Raw genomic sequence first — 15,377 nt, 5'->3', positions numbered from 1 at the left:
TAATGTCATCCATGAGATGAATCTTCCTGTAATGCCTATTTTCTCTAATACTGAAAACATGAATTGCCACTGAACTCGATCAAACGCCTTTTCAGCGTCGAGGGACAATACCAACATCGGCTGTTCTGTTTCTCTTGCCTCATAAATCAAATGTATGGCTCTACGAATGTTATCGAAAGTCTGTCTTCCACTTATGAAACCCGTTTGGTCCCCATGCACTAATTTCGGCATAACCTGCTGCAGTCGATGGGCTAAGATTTTTGTGAAAATCTTATAGTCCGTCCCCAAAAGGGAAATCGGCCGGTATGACTCACATCTCTGGGGATCTTTACCTGGCTTCAGAATAAGTGTTATGCCTGCTAGCCGCCATGAATATGGCAGTTCCAAATGGGGCTCCATTTCATTAAATACTCGGACTAACAGCGGGGCCAGAATTTTACTATATTTTTTATAAAATTTATTTGTGTAGCCATCGGGCCCTGGGGCTTTCCCATTCGGTAGGTCCTGGATAGCCCATTGTACCTCTTCTAAGGTGATTGCATCAGATAAAACCTGTGCCTCCCCAGTTGTCAATTTTGGAAGTGTTACCTGTGCCAAGTATTCCCGAGTGGCTTGTGGGGTCGCTATTTCTTCAGCCTGGTATAACCGTTGATAATATTTGTAAAAAGTATCTTTTATGTCTTCCAATTTAGTGCTTATTGTGCCCTCTTCCGTTTGAATCGTATGTATATATGAACTTAGGCTACGTTTTTTAAGTTTGTATGCTAACAGTCTCGAAGGCCTATTACCAAATTCAAAATAAGTTTGTCTGGCTTGTTGTAGATGTTCTGCCACTTCTGCTAGCTGTAGCTCTCTAAGCGCTAATCGAATACTATGTATCCTATCTTGTGACTGTTGTGATAAAGGGTGTTGCTGAGCTTGTATGGTGAGCCCTAACAGTTCCGCATGTAGTGTTTGTGCCTGAGCTTTTGCTTTCTTTTTCATATGTATTTGTATTGTTATTATTTTCCCCCTGACCACTGCTTTCAAACCTTCCCAAAGTATCTGCGAAGTTACTTCTCCGTTGTCATTATAGTCTAAGTACTCCTTTATCTCCCCTTCTAATTGCAAAAGCATCTTAGGGTCAGCCAGCAGTTCATCCGGGAACCTCCAGGTTGGAATCCCCGGAGGTCTGACCGTCCATTCCATTTCCAATAGAACAGGTGCATGATCTGACCACGTTCTTGGAAGTATCTGTATCTCCATTACTTTAGAGAATATATCTGGTGGTCCTAACCACATATCTATACGGGAATGGGAGTCATGGACCGCCGAATAGTATGTATAACCTCTGGATTTCGGATGCATCTGTCTCCAAATGTCCATTACCTGCCAATTATCTATAAATTTATGCAGTTGTGCTCTTTCAGATTGGGCATATCGTATCCCTCCTGTTGTGTTATCTAATATTGGGTGTAGTGTCAGGTTGAAGTCTCCTCCTATTAGTAAAGTGCCTTTAACATGTTTGCTCAGGGTCTTAGATATTTCTTTGTAGAAGGTACCTTGCTGAGTGTTAGGTGCATAAATGTTTAATAGGGACAATGTTTCATTTCCCAACTGAACTATTAGCAATAGGTATCGTCCCTCTCTGTCTCTTATTATCTCTTGTACCTGCCATGGGTGCCTATTGGTCAGTATTATAAGGACTCCCTTTTTCTTATTCTCTTTGTGGTTTGATGCAAAATATATAGAATTACTCCTCCCCCCCTGGCATAGGTGTTCTTTAGTTGGGAGCAGATGTGTTTCCTGTATGAAAGACACATCTGCTTTTAGGCGTTGCACTTCTTTAAACAACAACTGTCTCTTCGTGGGAGAATTTAATCCCTTAACATTAAGGGTCATGCATATCATGTTATGCATTGTTTTTTGTTAACTAAGCCGTCATATTCTAAGTTTATATGTGGGTTGCTCCCAAATATCCCTATTTTTCTTCCACCTATTCCGGACATCCGTATTTTCTGCTTTTCCCTTCTATTACCCGCCCCTTCCTCCCTCCCCCCCTTCTCCCTCCCTACTATTATACACATCTGTTATTATTACACAGGTGTGTTTTCGGGGAAGGGACCTCACCCCCATTATTTGTTCTTGCATATCATTAGTGTCTTTCCACCTTCAAGTGTTAATCTATTAATCCCTTCCTAGAGCCTTCCATATCATACTCCTTTCATAGAATAACAGTATATAACTTTCCATAACTTATAACATGTCAACTCTATTAAACAATTCCTAAACAGTAAATCTCACTCTTCAATGGATCCTCTCGTTTCAGTTTCGGATCTTCTTTTAATTCAAACATTGTCTTTCTAAGTTTTTGTTCAAGATCCATGTGCATCCAAATCGTGTCGAAGTCTAGGGTCTGATTGCTGTCGAGAAAGTCGACCCTTGCCTCTAGTAACTCTCTGCCATCGTGGCTTTGGTAGATTAGTCTTAGCAGATTGATGTGCTGCGCTATCAAAAGCTTTTGGTAGTTGCTCTTTTGCGTCCTCCAGTTGTCGTATTTGGTGAAGTTTCCCCTCTTTATAAAAGCGTAGAGCAAAAGGGTAGCTCCATCGGTAACGAATACCTTCTGCCTGTAAAAATTGAGTTAAGGGCTTTAGCTCCGCTCTTCTTTTCAAAGTGGCGGCTGCCAGGTCCTGGTAGCAAGCGATTTTGTAGGACTCCCATTGAAAATCTGGGGATTCCCTAGCCGCCTGCATAATCTGTTCTTTTATTTTAAAGTCACCAAAACAGGCAATTAGGTCTCGCGGTTTATTAGCTCTTGGTGTTCCCAACGCCCGGTGAGCCCGCACTATTTGTATATCCGAGGGGTCTTTATTAACTTTCATTGTTGCCAGCCATGCGCTCGCTATTTTTTGTACCACAGTCTCACAGTCTAAGTATAATGGTACTTCTGGCAGTCCTCTGAATCTCAAATTATTTCTTCGATTGCGATTCTCAAGATCCTCTAACTTGTCCCACACTTGCTGAAACTCTTGTTTAGATTTGATTGCCTGCTCATTTAAGCTCTGTATGGCCTCCGCTTGCTCTTCTATCTTATCTTCAGTCTCTGCCACGCGGACTCCCAAGGCCCCAATCTCACCTCTCAGATCCGTCCCCAGTAACGTGAGATCAGATCGTATGGCTTTAAGATCTGCCTGAATTTCCTTTATCCAGGACCCGATATCTTGTAACGTAGTTTCCTCGGGTTCCGGAACATCCCCCGTTTCAAATAGAGGTGGAGAGTTATGCAGTTGCTGTTCCGGTGATAGATTGGGCCGCTGTTCCGCCGGAGCGCCGCCATGTTTTTTTTTCGCCGATGCGTTCTCAAACGCGAACGCCGACAGAGCTAACATGGCTGTTTGCGATGTCGATGTCATTCTCTCCGCTCTTCTTTTAGCTCGCTACTCCGTGTTTTCTGCTTCAGATTAAGGCTCTTTAGTAGGATCAATATGCTTTAGTTGCTCGGGGTGCGACGGAGCTCCCAGCTCACGCTGCCATCTCCGTCGGTGACGTCACCTCCTCCTCGTTGTTGTTGTTGTTAATCTTAACGCCATGCGAGGGGAGGTTAAACGCATGCGCAGAACGTTCAGGACATGCTCCCTACTGCGCATTTGCGGGTGAGTCGGTCACTTGCCATTTATATGTTTGATAATCATCCACAACTGGGAGATCCAAGATCAGGAAAACAATCTCAAAGAAAATAAGAAAAACTCAAAATGGTTAATCTTACAATTCACTTTTTCTGAGGGAGGAAGGTTAATCGGTAATTGCAGCCGGTACAGTGGTAACTAAAAGAAGTTGCTGCAGAGGGTTCTTCATCTGTTCCTTCAACTCCATAAACTCTTGTAATTTCTTAGGTTCAACAAATAAGTAATTATTAAAATTCAAAGAAATAGAACACTTACAAGGGAATCGCACTAGGAAGGTCCCACTTAGGGCAATGATCTTTGGCTTAACAGCCAAGAGTTCACATCTCCTAGTCTGCGATTCCCCTGATAAGTCAGGAAATATATTTATCTTTGAACCCAAAAAACTATCAACTATGTGTGGAAAAACAACTTCAAAACATTATTCCTATCTAAATCAAAGGCGAAAGTCACTAGTAATATAGCTTTTCCAAAATATCAATTAAGTTCACATCTCTTTTCTCTGATAAAGAAGATTATTTAGGGGAAATATAAATCGCTTTAGACACAGGAGGGTGGCTATCAGAAAATGTTTGCAAATTATCAGAGAAATATTTCTTCAACAGTTCAATAAAAGAAAATTCCATAGTCAAAGTCTCTATTTCTATGTCTTGGACTTCCACTTTGTTAGATAAGTATTGATATAAATTCTTTAATTCACATGTTTATTCCTGAAAAATTTTAAACATCTGAAGAAGGAAGTTATTCACACTCTCCAGCACTTCTCATAATGCGTCCATTGTGACATTTTTTGGCTTCACCAGGTCCAATTTCTCCACAGAAACCGCTCCAGATATCTTCGGGGGGGGGGGGGGGGGGGGGGGGAGAACTCACTCTCCAATCCCCCAGTTGGTTTATTATCCGGAGTCGATGCTGCGCCAGGACCTCCTCGGGTCGCGTGAAAATCCTAACCCACTTTGGGTGTTTCCACTGTCGACCTCCATAGCGAAGCATTACTGTTTCCGGGTCTTGGAGGGATCGTGCCAACAGGGGGACTCAAAGTCACTCCCTCTCCACTGAGATTCGGCAATAAAGCCTTGCTGTTCCCCGAAGCAGGAACCGATATCCCCGACGTTATGACCCCGAATCTCTCCAAAGTAGGCTAAGAAGTGGTGGGAACCCCAGCCGTGTTCGAGGAGGACACCACCACGGCTTTACCTTTTCTCTTCCCCATTCTCTGGGGAGCGCGCCTACTTCTTCAGGTATTCTGCCGTAAAACGGGAACTCAACTAACGTACGTCCTCCCTCAACGCCATCTTGGATCCTCCAGTTTGGGACACTCTTTGTCTGGTTTCTCCTCAGAGGCCTGTCTGATATGGGTAACCCTACAGCTTAGCCCTCTGAGTCACTGAAACACTGAAGCCCCTCCACCCCGACAAGGTGGTGTCCCTTCGGAGGGGCTGTCCTTCAATCTTGTTCTGCAACTCAAATCATAGTTCTACCAATACATGAACATTCACAGGAACTCCAATTGTCCATATGGAAAACTTCTTCCATATCCCTTCTGTACATCCAGATACCTAGAACACAAGAAAGTCTTACTACCACTACTTATTTCTGTAGTGCTACTAGACGCACACTAAACACACATGAGATAGTCTATTTATTTTATTTATTTCCAGTGCTTGATATACCGCAAGGAGTCCTTACTGAAAAGACCTAAACAGGTATGGAAAGCTGCTGGCATGTCTGGTGGACATTAAAGAATGAGAGGGGGGAGGGAGTTCAAGGCAGCGTATAAACTCCCAAGCATGTTCAGCGAGGTCTAATTTAGACGCCTCTGAGCTGAAGAAGATCTGTGGCACACAAGGCACCACTGAATGTCACCTTAGAGCATGTCTGCATTTCCCTGTTTGTTTGCAGAGAACACTAGCTTCCTGAAAGACACGGTGGCCTGGCTAATTCATTATTTACAATCACCTAGAATACTCTGAACAATACTGAGAAACAGGGATGATATGATACAGACGTTCAAATATCTGAAAGGTATTAATCCGCAAACGAACCTTTTCCGTAGATGGGAAGGCGGTAGAACTAGAGGGCATGATACGAGATTGAAGGGGGGCAGACTCAAGAAAAAATGTCAGGAAGTATTTTTTCACGGAGAGTGGTGGATGCTTGGAATGCTCTCCCGCGGGAGGTGGTGGAGAGGAAAACAGTAACGGAATTAAAACATGCGTGGGATAAACATAAAGGAATCCTGTTCCAAGGGAATGGATCCTCAGAAGCTTAGCTGAGATTAGGTGGCAGAGCCGGTGGTGGGAGGCGGGGCTGGTGGTTGGGAGGCAAGGATAGTGCTGGGCAGACTTATACGGTCTGTGCCCTGAAAATGACAGATACAAATCAAGGTAAGGTATACACAAAAAGTAGCACATATGAGTTTATCTTGTTGGGCAGACTGGATGGACCATGCAGGTCTTTTTCTGCCGTCATCTACTATGTTACTATGTTAGTTAGACGAATCATAATGCTGGTTCACTACTTTACAAACCGGATCCTTTTTTCCCTCCATTAACAATGAAAAAATGGGAAGATAACAGAAGGTAAGGTAAATGTGAAACACTGAAGTGAGATTTTGCTATCTCACCTTATGAGTTTTGCTGTATGTGTAGAGGAACGCCAGTCTGTAGAGGCTCTTGTAGTGCTGTGGGAAACGGCTCAGGCAGAGCTGAAAAGCGTTGATACACTGTTCTGTGAGAACTGTGCGCTGATCCGCCAGGTCTACAGGAAGGCTCTGAGGATAATCAGCTGTATCTGAAACATCTGCTTTCTTCCTGGAGTCCCAAGGTACAGAAGAGGTGGCTGTGCTTCTCACAGGGGTGGAAGAGGTTGCTGGTGCCTGGGGATTAGACACAACTTCTGTACAGTCCATGACCTCCAGAAGGTCATCGGACTTTCCTGTAACCAAGAAACACAATTTTAAAGCAAATACACTCCACAATCCCTAAGGACAAGGGCTGCCTTCTTCAACAACTGCTCAGAATCTGCACCTGTACTACTTCACCTCTTTCTGAAACTCAGAGATTAATATTCAAAAGCATTCATCTGGAATGCAGCACCAGCTACCCTGGATAAACACCATTTAAGAAAAATATACAGAAGCACTATCTGGTTAGTACCACTGAATATCTTTATAGACCACTGTAACACTAACCAGATAGTGCTGGGACTGTCTAGGGGCGGAGCTCAGCTGAAGTCGGGAGATTCCTGGGTAGTGGCAATATTCAGTGCGTCACACATACAGTTTAGGACAGGGAGAAAGCAGTGCTAAGTGTATCATGATAAGTTATCTACATAGCAGCTGAATAAATCATTGCTACATGGATAGTACCGGACACTTACTGCCGTATCCAAATATTTGAAGGCAGCCACTAGCCAGATACTGTCATTAAATATCTGGATATTTTTGACTGCAGCAGACGGTGTTTAAAAATACCAGCTGCTGAATATTGGGGGTTGAATTTTATCAGGAGGAGGATTATGATCTTCCTTATTACATACAATTAAAGTACAGTCACAGGGGAATCTCAAAACTGTTTAAATCTCTACTATGGGGGAAAAAAAATCCTCTGTTACATCCCTACCTGCAGGGCCTTGAAAACATGTAACTCTCAAGCCTGTTTCAGGTGCCTGAAGGCTACTTTTTTTCCCCCTTAAATTACAGAATCCTTATAAAGTAGTTCAACAAAGTAGTTTAATAGATTTACTAGAAAGAATCTCTGCCACAATATACCTTTGTGCTCTATTGCTCCTGGAATCTCTTTAGATAGCACTGAATCAGAGCAGGCCAGAGGTATCCTCTTTTCTGGATACAGTTTCCTTGAGCTGTCCTGGGAATTGGCAAGCTCATTAAACAAGTCTTGTGTGGAGTTTGAATCAGAGAGCACCACTGCTGTGCCATCCTGACTCCGATCTGTGAGAAAGAAATGGGACAAGAATCAATTCATTCTTCATCCTTTCTTCAGAGCTCAAAATTTCCAAGAAAGTCTCAAATGGAAAATGCAGAAATGCAAACAACTGCAGCAGTGAAAGTGGAACAAGACAGAAAACTTAAGGGAGAGAGCAAATATGACAATTGAGCTCCAGAATCAAGAAAAAAATAAGCACTCACTGACCATATTTCCTGTCACACAATAACACCAACCAGGAATACTATAGCTCTCCAAAAATTTGGGGCGGGGGGATGGTGGTTTGAGCCTATACAAAGCAACAGTTACAATTGAACAAAGGTATTTTGGGGGGGAGGGGGGCGGCCCAAGGCAATCTGCCACCTGAGGCGTGGGCTGAGATGCCCCCCCCCCCCCCCCCCGTGGTCTGGTATCTCCCCCCTTCCTCGAGCCTATGTTTGTTTTCAAAAAACGACAGCGGTGGCAGCGATTCCCATTGGCTGCCCTGCTGCTTCTCTCTACTGTGGCCTGCCTCCGAAGAACAGGAAGTTAAGTCAGAGGTGGCCGCAGTAGAGAGAAGAGGCTGGTGCCGGCAGCAGGGCAGCCAATGGGAATCATTGCCGCTGCTGACTTAATAAACAAATGTAGGCTAGGGGAAGGAGATTGAAGAAAGAAGGAAGGAAGGAAGGAAGGAGGGAAATGCCAGACCACGACCAGTGTGGGGGGATATGCCACTCCCGGAAGTTTGCCGCCTGAGGCCCCTGCCCCAGGTGGCCTAATGGTAGGGTCACCAATGTTGTGGGGGAGGGGGGAGGAGGAACCTGCATATAACCAGAAGTTACAATCCTAAAGAAAGGCATTGGGGAAGAGAGTGGGGTAAACTTACACATAGCAGCAGTTACAACCCTACAGATTACAGTAACAAAGGCATGGTGGGAGGGGGGGAACCTGCATAAAGCAACAGCAGTTACAACTTTTTACTGGGCAGACTGCATAAGTTATGCTGGCATTTACCTGCTCTTATTTACTATTTAAGTATGGGTTAACTTGAATTTTGAGTGGATTTCAAAAAGCGGGAAAGCAACTTAGTTATAAAAGTCTCTTGACTTCCACCATCCTTTCCCAACCTGAACCTAGCTCAGTCACATTCTTTGATTTACAGGAGGATCTTTCCAATTAAAACAATCTTTATTATAGTTTTTCATAATAATACTGCCAAAATACATCATAAACATAAAAACAGATTGTTCCCCCTCCCTCCCTCCCTCCCCCAAAACACAGCAAAAACTATCCAAATTGCCTTAACTCCAGCTCCAATTTAACACAACATCCAACATAACCGCTCAGGGCAACCCACTAACAGGCGACTGTCCCCGCAAAGTCTCATAAATGTCCCAAATCTTGTGAAAGTGCAGTGGTCTTCCTAGGCAAATAACGGTCAGCTGGGACATCTGATGGACAATGAGCTGCTATGGCAATTTTGCCCACCATAAGTAGCAAGCTTATGTATCTCCAACTTAACCAGAGGGGCAGAAACGCAATAAACAATAGTCTGCTTTCTGTGGGTAATGCACCTGGGTAATACAATATGAAGGTCCAAAACATTTGCCCAATAAGTACAAACCCTGGGGCAAAGCACCAAATGTGAAAAAAATCTCCACGGGTTCCACAGGCACACCAGTAGCGATCAGAACCTGTTTTATACATTTTACACAGTTGCAAAAGGATATAATACCATATTTTATATCCATTTTCAACCATGTTAGTCACCAAGAACACCTTTAACAGTCTGCGAAACACTTTAGCCCATTGTGGAGGCTCATATGAGGTATCCAGGTCAGCTTCACAATAAGCCATATGGTGGGACAAGGGGGATGTGGCTGCCAGCAGCATCCGATAGAGGCATGAAATACAGCCCCTCCCTCCCCCTCCTCGAAGTGCACCCTCTAATGTTGTTTCTGCCAGACCCAGTACATCCAGTGTCCTCCACTGTAAGTAGTCCACAATTCGGTGATAGTGAAACCAAAGATTCAGTTACCCAGGGGATCCATAGATTTTCAAGTACCTATTGTAAATGAGATATCTGCCCCAACCACTTACTCAAATCCGTCCCTGACTGCTTCACCACTGACCTTACTGATCATCTAAACTTCATGCTGACAAATGGCTTCTTCCTGAAGGACCACAGCAACATTTTACTCACTCATAATTACATAAGTATTGCCATACTGGGAAAGACCAAAGGTCCATCAAGCCCAGCATCCTTTTTCCAACAGTGGCCAATCAAGGTCACAAATACCTGGCAAGATCCCAAAAAAGTACAAAACATTTTATACCTCTTATCCCAGAAACAGTGGATTTTCCCCAAGTCCATTTAATAACGGTCTATGGACTTTTCCTTTAGGAAGCCGTCAAAACATTTTTTAAAACTCCGCTAAGCTAACCGCCTTTACCACATTCTCTGGCAACAAATTCCAGCGTTTAACTACACGTTGTGAAGAAAACTTTTCTCCGATTCGTTTTAAATTTACTACATTGTAGCTTCATCGCATGCCCCCTAGTCCTAGTATTTTTGGAAAGTGTGAACAGACGCTTCACATCTACCCGTTAAACTTCACTCATTATTTTATAGACCTCTAATACCTAAGGATGCCAAGAAAAAAAGTAACGATCTCACTAATTACCATCCAATTGCTTCCATCCCACTTTTTGTTAAATTAACGGAGAGTATGGTGACAAAGCAGCTTAATGAGTATTTGGATAAATTCTCCATATTGCATGAATCACAATCTGGATTCCGCTCCTTCATAGCACTGAAACTGTGCTAATTACACTCTTGTCCAATTTCAAAAAGGAAATAGCTATAGGCAATAGCATCCTCCTTCTCCAATTTGACATGTCAAGTGCTTCTGACATGGTAAACCATGACATTCTATTATACCTTCTCGATTATTTCGGGATAGGGGGAAATGTATTTAGATGGATAAAGGGTTTTCTTACCTCCAGAACCTACCAAGTAAAATCTAATTCAATCCTTTCACCGCCGTGGAAAGCTGACTGTGGAGTTCCTCAGAGCTCCCCTACACTCTTCAATATAATGCTGATCCCTCTGGCCTCCACCCATTTATCTTGGCCTCAACCCATTTATCTATGCCGATGACGTCACAATCTACATCCCCTTTCGAAATGACTTGTTCAAAATTTCCAAGAAATCAATCTTGGCTTGCACACAATGAATAAATGGGCTAATACTTTTCAAATGAAGCTGAATAATGAGAAAACGCGCTGCCTAATCCTTTCATCTTTATATAATAGGTTCAAACCTTCAACTTTAACCACTCCAAACCTCACCCTTCCTATCTCTGAGAGCTTAAAAATACTCGGTGTAATCATCGATCACAATCTATCACTAGTTGACCAAACTAATTCCACTGCAAAGAAAATGTTTTTTTCATTGTGGAAACTCAAGCAGATAAAATCTTTCTTCCCTAGAGAAATATTCCGATATCTAGTCAATCAATGGTATTAAGTCACCTAGACTACTGTAATGGGATATACGCAGGATGCAAAGAACAACTTGTAAAGAAACTTCAGACTGCCCAAAACACAGCAGCAAGACTAATCTTTGGTAAATCCAAATTTGAAAGTTCCAAGCCCCTTCGAGAGAAATTGCACTGGCTCCCAATAAAGGAACGAATTAACTTCAAGATCTGCACCCTAGACCACTAAATTCTTTATGGAGAAGCCCCAGGATACATGAATAACCTAATCAATCTTCCAGCCAGGAATACATCAAGCACATGCCGTTCATACCTAAATCTCCATTACCCTACCTGTAACGGCCTCAAATATAAATCCACTTACGCTTCCTCCTTTTCCTTCATCAGCACCCAAATATAGAATGCGTTGCCGAAAGCTGTCAAATCTATTGAAAACCATCTCAACTTTAGGAAATTACTCAAGACCAAGCTGTTCCGGAAGGCCTACCCCCATGATTCAATATAAAACTTAAAGTCCTGCAAAACAGCATAAATGGACCATTTTGGACTCTCTTACCTTTACCCACTTTCCCTTCACACCCTATTCTTTCATTCCTTGCTGACTACTACAATCTATTGTATTTATATAACTACCGGATTGGCGACAGCCTTTTTGGTTTATTGTAAGCCACACTGAACCTGCAAACATGTGGGAAAATTGTGGGGTATAAATGTGATAAATAAATAAATAAATCTTCCCAGGTAACCCACACTCATCTTGGAGATCAGTAAATGGGAGAATTCCATCTTCTTGCCACAGCTGCCCCAGAGTGCACAATCCATTGCCAGCCCATCGTGTAAACACTAAGTCCTGACCTCCCACCCCAAATGCCGATGCACATTGTATAGCTGTTTGAAGGACGATCTATCTACCGGGGAAAAAACACTTTTGGGTCCAATACCAAGTATGGAGAAGAAATCTCATAACTGATGAAGCCCAGACCAAAAGCTAAGTTCCTATTTGACTAGCCAGGAGACTGCCCATAGTGGGGTATTTCCCATAAGGTGCTGCTCCAAGAAGACCCATTTTTTGGAATTGGAACTCCCTACCCATTCACTTAGTTTGCGTAATTGTGCTGCTATATAATAATGTTGGAAATTAGGGACCCCCATGCCCCCTTTCATTGGAAGTTTCCATAATATAGACTGCTGTACTCGGGGGGGGGGGGGGAGGGGGGGATGACAACATTTTTTACAAATATAGTGGAACACCCTATGATTCAGTTGTTGGGAAAAAGTGTTTGGGCTGGGCAAAGGGATAGGTAGGGCCATAAATAAATATAGTAATTTGGCAACAAAGACATTTTGACAGCCTGCACCCTCCCAAATCATGAAATGTTAAGCTCCACCCATCTATTTGGATTGTCCATCAATTCCTGAAGCTTGATGGGATAATTAGCTTCATATAGTGCAGAAATATGCCATTAGATAAAACCCTAAATAAGAAATTGTTTGAGAATCCCATTTAAATGGGAACCCGAATTATAGCTATATCATGCAAGGTTCCACAGACCAAGAAAGGGATCTAGGTGTCGTCGTTGATGAAACATTGAAACCTTCTGCTCAGTGTGCTGCTGCGGCTAAGAAAGCAAATAGAATGTTAGGTATTATTAGGAAAGGAATGGAAAACAAAAATGAGGATGTTATAATGCCTTTGTATCGCTCCATGGTGCGACCGCACCTCGAATATTGTGTTCAATTCTGGTCGCCGCATCTCAAAAAAGATATAGTGGAATTAGAAAAGGTGCAGAGAAGGGCGACGAAAAAGATAAAGGGGATGGGACAACTTCCCTATGAGGAAAGGCTAAAGCAGCTAGGGCTCTTCAGCTTGGAGAAAAGGCGGCTGAGGGGAGATATGATAGAGGTCTATAAAATAATGAGTGGAGTTGAACGGGTAGATGTGAAGCGTCTGTTCACGCTTTCCAAAAATACTAGGACTAGGGGGCATGCGATGAAGCTACAATGCAGTAAATTTAAAATGAATCGGTGAAAATCTTTCTTCACTCAACGTGTAATTAAACTCTGGAATTCGTTGCCAGAGAATGTGGTAAAGGCGATTAGCTTAGCGGAGTTTAAAAAAGGTTTGGACGGTTTCCTAAAGGAAAAGTCCATAGACCGTTATTAAATGGACTTGGGGAAAATCCACTATTTCTAGGATAAGCAGTATAAAATGTTTTGTAAATTTTTGGGATCTTGCCGGGTATCTGTGACCTGGATTGGCCACGGTTGGAAACAGGATGCTGGGCTCAATGGACCTTTGGTCTTTCCCAGTATGGCAATACTTATGTACTTATGACACAAATATTAGACACAGAACAGGTGTATTCTGTAACAACATGCATAGATTGGAGAAATGTCCACAACCCACGCATTCCATGTCCCTGGCCATACACCCTTTTCAACTATGCGACTTAGAATTTACATGCATCACAGAATACACTTAGGGCCTTGTGTACTACGATACTTATAAACTCACATCTGTAATAGTGCATTTATATAAATTACAATGTTTGTACCCAATAGTATATTTATATAAAGCAGAACGAACATTGAATGGTAATTAAGAGGAAAAAAAAGAGAAAAATAAGAGAAAAAATAAAAGATAACCGTATATTTAATAAATGTATCCCTTCAGAAAAATCTTATAAGTACGCCCGCAACATTTAAAAGTATAAATTTTTGAGAATCCATTTAGAAATATAAATATATATGAATATAGATGTACATACCATAGACTTGACGTATACAGATGTGTGTTTTAAGTATGTATATATGAATATGTGGATATACATTGATAGAGATTATAACAAATATTCTGCATAACATTTTATTGTTCTGTTTTTATTTGAGATATCCTTTTGTTATTATCAAAATTTAAAATTTTTATCTGTCACGTCTTTAAATTTTTAACTGTCACGTCTTAAAACTTATAACCTATATACATGTATTGTAATTAAGATAAAGAGGTTATTGTTATTATTTTTATGCTTGTATTTTGTGTTTTAAATCTCATGTTTTTAATCTGATTAATTTTATGTTTTTAGACCCCTGCTGAAGGCTGTTTAGCCGAAACACGGACCGTGTAGGGTCCCAATAAACTTTCATTTGGTGGTTTCAGAAGTGGTCATTTTTGGTTTCTTGGCATCTTCCACCTTTGTGTGTTCTTTGTTCGTTTTGTTTGTGGAAGTTTTGGACCTCTGTTTTTTCATTCCTTCTAGGACCGAAACAGGCATGCCTTGACACTACTAGGCACTGTGCCTTCTATTTTACTGCTCCTGCTTCATGGAATAATTTACCATTATGTATTCACAGTGTTACTACCATCAAAGAATTCAAGCAAACTATAAAAACATGGCTATTTGACCACAGATGGTTGGTAATAGTTGTCACTCTCTCTCTACTTGTTGACCATCCCTGAAATTTTTCTTAAATAAATGCTTTAAAAATGTATTCTGTTTGGTTATTGACTGTTCTTTTAGTATGAATGTTTTTCTCTGTCCTCTAATTACTGTAGTTCCTTTTCCTTTCTTTTTCTTTATAAATTTTAAATTGACAAATAGTGCACCGCCCTGGTCTGCATTTCAGTATGAGAGATACATAAGTCTGAATAAACTATAAACAGTAGGTCCCAAGTTTTTCTTCCAATGAGCAGCAATCTCACATTTTGCTGCCGCCAGCCAGAGGTGTTTAAGTTGAGTTCGCCACCGCTCACCCCTGCGATTGGGAAGTCCCAGTAAATAGGCTCTTAGATCCAAAGGAAATCGTTTACCCAACCCTTTGTGAAATGATATACCACCCCCGACCAGAAAGCTTGGATCTTTTCACGTTCTCACCATAAATGAAAGGAAATCCCTTTAACTGTTAGACACCTCCAACAGAGATCTGTATTGCAGGCGGGGTATATAACAAACAGTCGATCGGGTGTATAATACCCCCGAGTTAGTACTTTGTATGCATTTACTTTAATCACAACACAAACAGATAATTTCTGCACCTCTCGAAAAACCCTTTCCTATTCCATGGGCAACAGTTATACCCCCAAATGAACTCCCCCCCCCCCCCCCCCCCAAGGAATCTATAAAGGATAGAAATAGGTCCCTGCAATTTCCCTAAAACCCTCCATAAGTTTTCAAAGTGTTAAGTGTCATCGGTATCAATCTTGTGCCGCCCCTGGCCCATCATATAATGTTTAAGTTGCAAGACGGGAACAAATCTTTCCTATCTAAATGATAAGTGACCTGCAACTC

General features: G+C 42.0%; 1 protein-coding gene across 2 annotated transcripts in view; it reads right to left on the bottom strand.

The window, feature by feature from the left end:
* The window catches only part of CABIN1 (calcineurin binding protein 1), a 267,407-nt gene that overhangs the window by 137,737 nt on the left and 114,293 nt on the right, over positions 1-15,377 (bottom strand). For both annotated transcript variants that reach the window (XM_030218338.1, XM_030218339.1), the window contains exons 27-28: positions 7,438-7,617; positions 6,292-6,602 (exon numbers count right to left, since the gene is read on the bottom strand). In XM_030218338.1, coding sequence (XP_030074198.1) covers positions 6,292-6,602; positions 7,438-7,617 — 491 coding nt within the window. The remainder of the gene's footprint in view (positions 1-6,291; positions 6,603-7,437; positions 7,618-15,377) is intronic.

The sequence above is a fragment of the Microcaecilia unicolor genome, chromosome 11 (genome assembly GCF_901765095.1).
Source record: "Microcaecilia unicolor chromosome 11, aMicUni1.1, whole genome shotgun sequence".
Classification (NCBI taxonomy): Eukaryota; Metazoa; Chordata; class Amphibia; order Gymnophiona; family Siphonopidae; genus Microcaecilia; species Microcaecilia unicolor.
This window is presented reverse-complemented; position numbering and strand designations above follow the sequence as displayed.